Source organism: Erpetoichthys calabaricus, chromosome 9, assembly GCF_900747795.2.
Source record: "Erpetoichthys calabaricus chromosome 9, fErpCal1.3, whole genome shotgun sequence".
In the NCBI taxonomy this organism is placed as follows: domain Eukaryota; kingdom Metazoa; phylum Chordata; class Cladistia; order Polypteriformes; family Polypteridae; genus Erpetoichthys; species Erpetoichthys calabaricus.
In genome coordinates, this window is record NC_041402.2 from 14,079,989 (window position 1) to 14,092,809 (window position 12,821).

General features: G+C 40.0%; 1 protein-coding gene across 6 annotated transcripts in view; it reads left to right on the top strand.

Moving 5' to 3' along the window:
* Positions 1-12,821, top strand: part of dennd1a (DENN/MADD domain containing 1A) — a 1,314,459-nt gene that overhangs the window by 1,112,936 nt on the left and 188,702 nt on the right. For all 6 annotated transcript variants that reach the window (XM_051931936.1, XM_051931935.1, XM_028809158.2 and 3 more), the window contains exon 19: positions 1,912-2,043. In XM_051931936.1, the coding sequence (XP_051787896.1) occupies positions 1,912-2,043 (132 nt within the window). The remainder of the gene's footprint in view (positions 1-1,911; positions 2,044-12,821) is intronic.

The following is a 12,821-nucleotide window of genomic DNA, read 5'->3' on the forward strand; positions in this document are numbered from 1 at the left end:
ATTGGAGATCACGCACATTCACAAGTGGTTTTCGACCTTGCCGTTTACTCACCAAGTTGGACTAAATTCCTTGAGATTTACAAATCACTCTTTTCTTTTTTTAATAAGAATTTTCCCTACTGTCCCAACTATTTTGGAACTGGAGTTGAACATACATTTAGAAAGTAGAATTAGGGTTAGGGTTAATGGTGTAGCGGGTCACACTGCTACCTCACGGACAAAACGTCTTGGATTCGAATCCCAGTCCCAGGCACTGACCATGCACACCTTGCACATTCTCCTACCATCTGCATGGACCCCCAAAAGACGGGCTTCTTAAGTTAATGTCTGACTCTAATTTGGCCACACTTGAGAGTGATGGTGTGCATGATGGGGATAATGCTCTCGCCTGGTCTGATTTTTGGCCTGCACATAATGTTACTGGGTAACCTTTGCCCACTCATCCTGATTAAACATGTTTAAGGATTTTGTTATGACTTAAAAGTGTATTGAAAAGTATATGCTACTCATCCTACTGGTGTAGAAGCATTAAGCAGCAAAATGACAGGTGTTCACGACGCAGCAGAAACAAACTTCTAAAGCAATGCAATAAAAAAAAAGCAAACAGAAAAACAGATTGGTTAACTTCACTGTTAACACAAGCCAGACTGAATTTACTGTTCTTCCTTGTTTTTTCTGTTGAGGGTTGCAATGGCAGCAGGTCATCTCATCATTCCCTGTCCCCAGCTATAGATTCCAGCACTTTGTGGCAAATTCCTAGGTGTTCCCAAACCTGCCGAGACATATAACCCCTCCAGAATATACTGGGTCTGCTGCAGGGTCTCCGCCCAATCAGACGTGCCCAGAGCAGCTCTAGGGGGAGCCACCTGGGGGGCATTCTTATGCCCAAACCGCCTCAACTGGCAGAGCAGCAGTGACTCTACTCTGAGGCTCTCCCGAATCACTGAGCTTCTTACAATATCACAGAGTGTCTGCCCAGTAGCCCTGCGAAGAAACCTAATTTCTGCTGCTTGTGTTCGCAATCTCATTCTTTTGGCCATCTCCCCCAGTTCATGACCACAGTTAAGGACAGGGATGTCAAGAGCTTTATCTTTAGACTCAGCTCCGGCTTCAGCAATACGGACTTGTATGGCGTCTGCAGAACAGCTTGTTAATCTCACTTTCCCTTTTTCCATTACTCGTGAACAAAATCCCGAGATTCTTGAACTCTTCCGGTAAGCAAAGTTGTTCCCCCCACATCTGGAGAGACCAGTCCATTTTCTTTTGAGAGAGAGCCATGACGTCAGACTTAGAGGTGCTAATCCTCATCTCAGCCACTTCACACTCAAATCATTTGAGTGCGTGCCGAAGGTCACAGATGAGGCAAAGAGAACCACAATATCTTCATAACTCAACAACGCTACCACTAGCTTCTCCCAACTCAACACCCTGACATGCTCGGCTGCACTTTTGATATCCTCTCCAAGAAAACCACAAACTGGAATGATGACAAGACGCAGCCTTGATGGAGTCTGAAACACACAGTGAACAAATTCAACTTAATGCCAAGTATTCAGACACAGATCTCCCAGCATTCATATAGGGGACGAATACCAAAAGGCAGCCCTGTTAGCCCACAACACATGCTATGGGGTCCTGTCTTATGCTTTTTCTAGATCTACAAAATATTGTACATGTAGACTGGATTATCATACTGCCATGTACCCACACTTTCCTAGCTAATAAAAGGTAGCACATTTTTCTTATGTCTACTAACAGTATGTTTTTTTTATTTTTTCTTTCTCTTGTGTCTCGTTTCTGTTTTGGTTGTTCTAACTTTTTAAATGGCTTAGTCTGCCTCACTCCACATCATCTCCTAACTTCATTCAAGAATATTCCTTACCAAAAAAATTGTCTTTTCCTCCTGTGCAGGATATTGCAGAGAATGGCTACTCAATGGCGGCAGACGAATCACAGCAAAAGGCTGCCCCCTCGCCATCTACTGAGAGAAAGGAGCCAAGACAGCGAGAAGAGCGGCGTCCAATAACTGTGCATTTTGGACAGGTGAGTCAAACCATCTGGAATTCTAATTACGGTGATGGAATTGAGCCTGGTAAGCAAGCAGAGCTTCTCTTTATGCAAAGTGGAAACACAAATGGAGAGGAGACCTTTCAGAAAAACTGTACTGTAGTTTATTAAAAGAGAAAATTAGCTGAGCTTTTGCGTTGCTGTATTATGCGTCGTCAGTGTGATACAACTCTCTGTCTGTTAGCCCTCTCGTCCAGTTCTGGATCCCTTTGTAATGTTTTGTTTGAAACGTCTTTTACTATTCTGAAATGTTCAGTTTGTGTAATTCCTTTGTTCTGGTAAGGCTGCTGTATAAAGATTTGTGTGTGGCACTTGGTCATATCTGTACTGTGAGTGAAGCAATGAACAAAGACCTCCCTGCATCCATTGTTGTTAACTGTTTTAATGAACCAAGATACTGCAGAAGGGTCATTTCAAATGATACCTTGGACATAGTGTCACGGGGCCAGATGTGGTTCTCTTTTCAAGAATACACATCTGGGGGGACTACTTACATAAAAAGTTTGCAATGTGTTGTGAAGACTCCGGCTGCAGGGTTTCTTCCTAAAAACCCACCCTCAATTTTCTCCAGTCCATGCACTTGAAATGCTCAGTGATTCAGTGTCCCATTTCTTCTTGTGTATTAGACAAATGCATTAAATAACTATGGAAAGATGAAGAGAGAAAACGAAACTGTGCAAAGCACTTGGCAGTAAGATGAAATAGAAAGGTTAACTATGCTGTCAGTCAGTAGTCAAGTCAAGTCAACTTTATTTATAAAGCACTTTACATACAACAGCCGCTGACCAAAGTGCTGAACATAGGCTAAAATAAATTTTAAACAAATACAAAATAATAAATAAGTAAATAAAATACAATAAATAAAACTAATTTAAAACATAGTAAAAACAACTAAACAGAGTTAAAACAGAGAAAAATCAACTGCTCACACAGGATCAAACGCCGAACCAAAAAGGTAAGTCTTAAGAGCAGACTTAACAATGGGCAGTGAGGAGGCCTGTCTAATGTGGATCGGCAGTGAATTCCAGAGCCTTGGAGCCACAACGGAAAAAGCCCTATCCCCCCTGAGCTTTCGCGGAGTCCTCGGCACATCCAGAAGCAGCTGAGCAGCTGATCTGAGTGAGCGGGAAGGAGAGTGCATATGCAGCAGCTCAGCGATACCCCAACGTGAGCATCCTAGCCATTGGGGGGGAAACCTAAGTCTTGGTCTGGAGAGTGCGGAACCGAAGCCAGGGATCAGGAAGCCTCCAGATTAGAACGGAGAGAGAATATCAGCTGCAGGTAGGGCGACTCTCCTGTTGCAAAGCCTGATGGGAGAAGCAGGGGAGCCGCCAGGTAAAAGGAAGACACCAGGTTTTGTTTTTTAAGAGACTGCTTCCAGCCATTGTTTTAAACTCGTTGGTTTTTTAAAGATTTTTTCTATTGGATTTTAACCTCCACAATTTCACTCGTTTTATGGGATTATTTATTTATGGATATTTGATACACTGCACTATTTATTTGAACACTTTGTTTTTGATTGTTGTTGGTTTTGTTTTTAATAAAAGCACTTGGCACTTCTGCACCATCCCCTTGCTTCATTGTTATGCCTCACTGCCAAGCTCATCGGTGACATTACTGATGGTGTCGGGTTCAAGGGCTCCCGTAAGGACGATGGGAGCGTGGAGCTGAACCCGCGTCGTCACAATGTCGTGGTTGTCCTTCTTTTTAAATTAATAGTATCAGGGAAATTGTGAAAGTATCAGTTTGAAATGAATGATTTTAAATGAATCATAATATAGTCCCATCAGTGTGTTAGCTGCAGATTTATTTATCACCCCATTCAGATACATCACAGCAAATATAAAACTTTTAGAACATTTTATATTATGCTGCTTCCAGAAACATAATCATTTTACCTTTTATTTAGCAGTGTTTAATTTACAGGGAGGCCTGTATTTGAATTTCTGATGTGATCTTCAGAAATACACTTTTACACATTCTCTTCTTTGTGCTCAGAGTGCAGGTTATTGAATTGCGCAGTGTGCTTCTTGATCAAGTGTTAGCTCTTTTTAAAAGACTTTCACCTTTATGTAGATATGGACATGTGGCAGTCAGCCAGGTTATCCATCTTTCCCAGGCTTGGGTTTATGAAATCTGGAGACAGAGATGACATAATGGTGGTCAAAGGCTTCACCCAGAAATTTCAGATCTGGTTGTGAGGTTTGCAGGATTTGATTTCCTCATATTGACCATACAGAGTCTGTAGACTGTGGACTTTCTTTACCCTAAGTTCTTGTCTATAAGCCGCGGCTTATCTAAGGAAAAAAGTTGTGAAAATGAAAAAATAGAATATCGGCTTATACATAAGTCCGGCTTATACAGTAATCCGTCCTCCATTGCGGCGGTTGCGTTCCAGAACCACCCGCGAAATAAGAAAATCTGCGAAGTAGAAACCATATGTTTATATGGTTATTTTTATATTGTCATGCTTGGGTCACAGATTTGCGCAGAAACACAGGAGGTTGTAGAGAGACAGGAACATTATTCAAACACTGCAAACAAACATTTGTCTCTTTTTCAAAAGTTTAAACTGTGCTCCATGACAAGACAGAGATGACAGTTCCGTCTCACAATTAAAAGAATGCAAACATATCTTCCTCTTCAAAGGAGTGCGTGTCAGGAGCAGATAATGTCAGACAGAGAGAGGAAAGCAAACAAATCAATAGGGCTGTTTGGCTTTTAAGTATGCGAAGCACCGCGGCACAAAGCTGTTGAAGGCGGCAGCTCACACCCCCTCCGTCAGGAGCAGAGAGAGAGAGACAGAGAAAAACAAACAATCAAAAATCAATACGTGCCCTTCGAGCTTTTAAGTATGCGAAGCACCGTGCAGCATGTCGCTTCAGAAAGCAGCTGCACAGAAGGTAGCAACGTGAAGATAATCTTTCAGCATTTTTAGACAAGCGTCCGTATCGTCTAGGTGTGCGAACAGCCCCCCTGCTCAATCCCCCTACGTCAGGATCAGAGAAAGTCAGCGCAAGAGAGAGAGAGAGAAAAGTAAGTTGGGTAGCTTCTCAGCCATCTGCCAATAGCGTCCCTTGTATGAAATCAACTGGGCAAACCAACTGAGGAAGCATGTACCAGAAATTAAAAGACCCATTGTCCGCAGAAATCCGCGAACCAGCAAAAAATCCGCGATATATATTTAAATATGCTTACATATAAAATCACAATTTAAATGACCGCTACGCGCGCGTGTTGACTCGGCGACGCCCAGAGCAGAAAGAACGCGCTCCGGCCGCTCCAACCGCGCCATGCGGGGAGTGAGAGAGACGCCAATATCTCACACTCTCTCCCCCCTTAAAGAAATTAAATGGGTGCGAGTGAGACCACTGACCTCCCTCCCTTCTATTAGTTATAGGTTATAGTACGTTCGGCTTATCCATGAGTCCGGCTTATCTATGATACGATTTTATTTTAAAAATTCGTATGATTTTTGGTCTCCGGCTTATACATGAGTCCGGCTTATAGACAAGAACCTAAGGTACTTTCATAGAAAATCTTAGAGCGGGATAATGATTAAAAGCTTTTCTCCTATTTATTTAAGCAGTTGAAACAATGCAGAGTTAGAATATTAGACTGTTTAAGTGTGTGCAGTATCCTTTTTATAAAATACAGTAGATAGATAGATAGATAGATAGATAGATAGATAGATAGATAGATAGATAGATAGATAGATAGATAGATAGATAGATAGATAGATAGATAGATAGATAGATACTTTATTAATACGGTAGTTTATTTTTACTTACACTATATTGCCAAAAGTATTGGGACCCCCCTTCAAATCATTGAATTCAAGTTTTCCAATCACTTCCATGGCCACAGGTGTATACCATCGAGCACCTAGGCATGCAGACAACTTCTACAAACATTTGTGACAGACTGGGTCGCTGTCAGGAGCTCAGTGAATTCAAGCGTGGTACCGTGATAGGGTGCCACCTGTGCAATAAGTCCATTTGTGAAATTTCCTCTCTACTAAATATTCCACAGCCCATTGTTAGTGGTATTATAACAAAGTGGGAACAACAGCAACTCAGCCACAAAGTGGTAGGCCACTACACTACACTAAAATCACAGAGCGGGGACAGCACATGCTGAGGTGTGCAGAAGTCACCAACTTTTTGCAGAGTCTATAGCTACAGACCTCCAAAACCTCAAGAACGGTGCAGCGTAGACAGAGAGCTTCATGGAATGGGTCTCCATGACCGAGCAGCTGCATCCAAGCCTGACATCACCAAGTGCAATGCAAAGCGTCGGATGCAGTGTTGTAAAGCCCACCGTCACTGGACTCTAGAGTAGTGGAGACGTGTCCTCTGCAGTGAAGAATCGCGCAATCCGATGGACATGTCTGGGTTTGGCGGATGCCAGGAAAACGTTACTTGCATTACGCTACTGCATTGTGCCAAGTGTAAAGTTTGGTGGAGGGGGGGGGGAGTGTGGTATGGGGTTGTTTTTCAGGGGTTTAGCTTGGCCCTTTAGTTCCAGTGAAAGGAACTCTTAATGCTTCAGCAAACAAAGACATTTTGGACAATTTCAGTTTGGGGATGGCCCCTTCCTGTTCCAACATGACTGTGCACAAAGCCAGGCCTATAAAGAAATGGATGAGCGAGTTTGGTGTGGAGCAACTTGACTGGCCTAGACACAGCCCTGACCTCAACTCAATAGAGCACCTTTGGGATGAATTAGAGCGGGGACTGTGAGCGAGCCAGGTCTTTTTCTCTTCCAACATTAGTGGCTGACCTCACAAATGCTCTCCTGGAAGAATGGTCAAAAATTCCCATAGACACTCTCCTGAACCTTGTGGAAAGCCTTCCCACAAGAGTTGAAGCTGTTAGAACTGCAGAGGGTGAGCCAAATCCATATCAAGTGCCATGAGAATGCGAAAGACACTATATAAATAAAATGTATTATTATTACTATTAAAGCCTATGTATTAAGAATGGGATGTCATTAAAGTTCATGTTTGTGAACAGGAGAGCAGGCGTCCCAGTACTTTTGGCAATATAGCGAATCATTTAATATTGTCTACCACACAATGGTGTAGTGCAGCAGGTGTGGATGCTGACATGGAGATTGAAAAGGGAATGAGAACAAGGCAGTGGGGATGAAGACACATCAGCTAAAGTTCAGGTGAGCGAAAACTCCAAATGGAATGGGATGGACAGAGTGTAGACAGTAAAACAACTTAAGATTACAAGATATCTTTGCAAAATACTAGTTTGAGTTTACATATGAACAGTATTGATTTCATGTATTTATTAGGCTGATGATGGGATCCATCGTTAATAGCACTGTGCTCCAAATTGCCATTCTCACCATACCCCCATTATACCACCCAAGCAGTCACTATGAGTTTTGACATTTCATGATTTGCAAATTAAACACGGGGTGAATAGAAGGCTGTTTAAAGCCAAGCCAGGTTCAGGGGTGCAGGGACACCAGGAGTCACTAGATGGCGCTCTGGCCTGTTGTTCTGTCCCACTTACAATTTCAAGGCCGTATTACACCATAGAAGTTGTAGTTGTTATTAAGGCATTAATTATTTCTTTCTTCATTGTGGTATCTTCTTTTTGTCATTTTTTTTAATCACTTAATTTAGAATTTGTATATTGCTATGTTTGTGACATCATTGAGGTGCCGTTTTGTTTGGGACTTCACATGGGCACTATCAGGAATCTGACTTTTATCAAGTTTGTATTATGCGTGTAGCTTTGCTTTTTCTGAGTTTTTCTATGGTTTTTGTAGAGTAAAGATCGCTCTGTGATTGTTGTATTTTTTTTTGGTTTAATGAATTTTGTTACTGGTTATTGTATTTTGCTACATCCTGATGGTGTACAGAAGAAATTCAGAAACCTAATATGGTGTTAGGTTATAGTACAAGGTGGGGAGTCCAAGTCAAGGGAGTTTATATTGAAGTTTTGTAACACACTAGTGAGGCCTCAGCTGGAGTGTTGTCCAAGACTCAATATTACAAAAAGACACAGCAGCGCTAGAGAAAGTCAACCAGACTGATGAGAGGGCTGAGAGGTACGGGCTATGAGGAGAGACTAAAGGGAACTGAGCCTTTTCAGTTTAAGCAAACGGAGATTAAGAGGGGACATGATAGAAGTGTTTCAAGTTATGAAGGGAATTAGTCCAGTGGAGTGCAGCTGTTACCTTAAATAAATTCTGTAGCAGGAACACAGTTGGAACCTTGTTAAGGGCAGATTTTGCAAAAGTGTTCAAAAAAAGTGTTCTTTGTTCACTCAAAGAACCACCGACACATGGAATAAATGACCAAGTAGTGTGGTGAAGAGTAGGATTTCAGAAACCTTTAAATCTCAACTTGATATTATTTGGACAACCTCATCGATGAATTAGGTGGACGTGCTTCTTGGGATAAATTGCCTGTTCTCGTCACAACTTTCCTACTATTCTAATGTTTGTCTTTGCTTGAATTTTTGGCAAATCCTCATATTTTTGTTTTTTTATGTTTTTACTTTATTTATTTTTTAGTAAAAAAATCTTATACATAATTCACCTGCCTCCTCACTCACTCACCTCCATCCGAAGCCAAATGCGCAGTCGCCTTCTGCGCACTCACTGACGTCAGTCCAAAGCCGAATGCGCAGTCGCCTTCTGCGCCGCTGCCCGAAAAACCTTACGAGACCGAAGTCCAACCCCAGCATCGCGGCAGGCGGCAGATTTAGCCTACGCATTATACAACTGTCTTCAACAGGTACATTCATGAATTAAACATTTCAAAGTTCGTCTCACTTCCAACTTATACAAATGCCTCCAAAGAGAAAATTTGCTTCATCCGACGAACGTCCGTCCGAAGCCGAATGCGCAGTCACCTTCTGCACATCCAACCCCAACATCGCGGAAGGCGGTGGATTTAGCCTACGCATTATACAACTGTCTTCAACAGGTACATTCATGACTTAAACATTTCAAAGTTCGTCTCACTTCCAACTTATACAAATGCCTCTAAAGAGAAAATTTGCTTCATCGCGGCAGGCGGTGGATTTAGCCTACGCATTATTATTCTGAAATCCCAAATCCTTCCGCCCAGGTGTAGGATATTAGCCCCGATCACAGCCAACCCTCACACTCAAAATAATACGTAAGAACATATTATTATTAAGTACTTTCAGCGGGCGAGTGATGTGAAGGTGCAAGTTAAAGATGGGCCACGTCAAGGGAAATTACTACCAAACAGTAAGAGTGTCTTCACCAAAAATGTTGTCTACAGAGAGATTTTACAACTTTAGTTGCATACCGACAGGCCTCCAGTATACAAACAAAAAACGTTGTCATAGATAGCATGTCTTTTTTAAGTGTACAGTATTTTTTGCCGTGAATAAGTCGTACATATCCCAAACCTCTTAGTTAATTATCATTACTTACATCACTTTCTTATTTATTTCTTACTTATCATTTGTTCTTCATACACTACTGACACAAACTCGTGCCTGTTTCATCTTATGTTGTTGAAACGGGCTCTTTGTCTAGTTATTAATATTTAAAGAATCTTCATTGGCCTTGTCCTTTAAAAGCTAAGTGTTAAATCTCCATTGAATGGCACTTTTGCATATCTGGGAAATTCTTAAATGTTTTTGCACTTTTAAAGCCAGCTGTCATTCTGGGGCTATGATGGCCTGAAAGCCTGCCTCTTTAGTTTGGGGTCTTAGTCCTTGTCAGGTTTTTTGTTTGTTTTAAGGTTCTGTTCATCCCTTTTTGCCATTTTGTGTTCAAACTTATTGAACACTGACCGGTTGGGCCAGAAGTATTTGTTTATGCATAACTAGACCTATGTGTTCAGACCTTCACCCAAATAAACTCAAATAAAATTCTCTGCCACTCAATATTCATTTAAACTTTATGTCCAACTTAGATATTCACAGTAGTGGGCAGCAAACATAGTCAATAATTAGTATGTAATTGTGATTTATGTTGTCATTGGTTATGCAGAAGTATATGTGATATTTTATTTTGTTTTTTTTTGTGTTATGTATTTTTTACGCTCGGATTTTGCTTGCATGAACACCCATATAAAGTTATTTTGGCTTGTGCCACAAATGTGAACACTAATTAAGTTAAAGCCTTGTTGAAAAGTAAATATCTAAAATAACAGAGAGCATTATTACTTATTACAATTTTTACATTGTTAAATCTTTCATTGATTGATTTCCTGCAGTGTCACTAAAGTGTAATTGACATGGAAGTACTGTATGGACCATTTCATTACAATATTTTGGTTTTCGATTTTGGGTTTGTAATTTTTGGACTTTCAGACGGTCCTTTTTGCTTTTTTAAGCCTTTTCTTATTTTTTTTTCTTTTGGTAATACATATCCCCATTTATAAAGATTTTTTTTGTTTGCCCATTCATCCACAAGCCTGGAGTTTACAGTCATCCTTAGTCTTCTGGGGCTTAGTTAGAGATTTTTTGATTGATTTTTGAACTTTAAAAGACTGTTCTTCATTTTGAGAGCTTCCCTTTGCCTGGGGTCGGGCTTTCCCTGGGGGTTTCACTTGTTTTTGGGCAAGCCAGTCAGGATTCTGGCCTGTTTTGGGGAGTCTTTTTGTAGGCCTCACCATATTTTGCTATTTTGGTGCCAGAATCATAGCATTATGTCTCCGTGGTTTGACACCAGCGTTCTGCGTTTTGGAAATTGTCGAGCCATCCAGCTTTTTTTTTAACATAACCACCTGGACACAGTTCAACAGGCAGAAAGAAAAATCAGTATCAAACAACAAACTTATCCACATCCCTGCTGTGCCAGAGAGTCTTCTTCTGAAGATGATGATGTGCTCACTGTGTCTATAGCTGCTTGCATGTTACTAGTTAAAGCATCATTAAAAACCAAGCCATGTCCATTTTCCCCTCTGATTTTCAAGTGTACCTTCTGTTTCAGGGAGTGTGTGGCCCTCTGCAAAAATACAGAAGTAATGCTGGGGCTTGGCTGTAAGTGAGCCCAAGAGGAAGATTTAATGCAGTGCTTCACCGACCATGGAGTCAGGTGGAGAGAGGAGGCGAGCACTTCTCATGTGGGAAGAAGAGAGGCCAGAAAAATTAGAAATAGAGACTGGAGACAAAAGACGGGTTTGGAGTAACTTAAAGGAGGGCAAAAGGGCAAGCCACCCAACCTCTTAAATGAGGGTTCAAGATCCTTTACAGCAGGCCCAGAGAGAGCAAGAGAAATGTTTTAGTTTCTTATCATTTATTTTGTACTTTGTGTTCACCCTCCATTGATCCTTTCCTTGTGTGTTTAATTTGCTAAATCAAAGGGCCTCTCAGCTGAAATTATTCTGAGTTTGGGGCTGCAACAAGAGCATCCTCTAGTGTTTACATTTAGGAGTAACCCTCTTTATTATACCTTTTTATTTCTTACAATTTCTGTAAAATGTTTCCCCCTTTGTAAAGCCTTTAAAAGAATCTGTGCCTGCCGGCTTATGGGGAGCAGCTTAGTCAAATGCTTGGCAATTACTCTTTTTAAAAGCACATCCTCTGTTTATAATCCGTATTTTCATACAGCTAGATATAATGTTAGGCTAACTGCTTCACAATCTGTCGTATTATATTCTGGCTTAGAAAGTTTCTTTACTTGCATAATACACACGAAGCAGAGAACAAAGGCTTTAAAAGACCACACTTCTCCTCACACACTCTTGTGCTTTCATGTAGATTTGTAAGTTGGTTACAGTCCCTCAGCTTCTCATGTCTCCATAATTTTTAAACCTTTTATTTTTTATAGTGTCTATAAAAATGATTCATCCCCTGATGTTTTATTTTTTTAGACCACTTTGCAGAATTTTGTTTTTGCATTGACTTTAAAGAGTATTTTTTAGAGTCTTAAATAAACTGTGAGTCAATGTTTAACAATCAAAAGTGAAATTTTCAAAGGATTGAATACTTTTATAGTAGGGATGCTCCAATCAGGTTTTTTAAGGCCGATACCAATCACCAAATTCATGTTACTAGATTGGCCGATTCTATTTTTTTTTTCCTTTATCCCTTTAAAAACTTTTTACACTAAGCTCCTGCATAACCACACACATAGAAGCCTTATATCCTTTATTGAAGTGTTATTTTTGGTATTTTTATAACTAAACTGTAGACCACAGGGGTTAACTGTTCAGTTTTATTAACAAAATTAAATTCTGTAAGCTTATTGTTCAGTGATCATAAAAATACTAAAATAAAAAAAATCTTTAAAATATGTACTTCAGCTAATAAAATATGCACAAAACTATTTATCCATAAGACAGAAAGCATTAAAGAAAATAAAATGCTTCTTATAATTACAAGCTCTCATATTGTTTATTTTTTCTGTAATGTACTTAGATGAAATACTGTACAATTTAATTAAAAAAAGTTTTCAGTATTTCTCTAACATAGATAGATAGATAGATAGATAGATAGATAGATAGATAGATAGATAGATAGATATGAAAGGCACTATATGATAGATAGATAGATAGATAGATAGATAGATAGATAGATAGATAGATAGATAGATAGATAGATAGATAGATAGATAGATAGATAGATAGATAGCAAAGGCACTATAAGATAGATAGATAGATAGATAGATAGATAGATAGATAGATAGATAGATAGATAGATAGGAAAGGCACTATAAGATAGATAGATAGATAGATAGATAGATAGATAGATAGATAGATAGATAGATAGATAGATAGATAGATAGATAGATAGATAGATAGA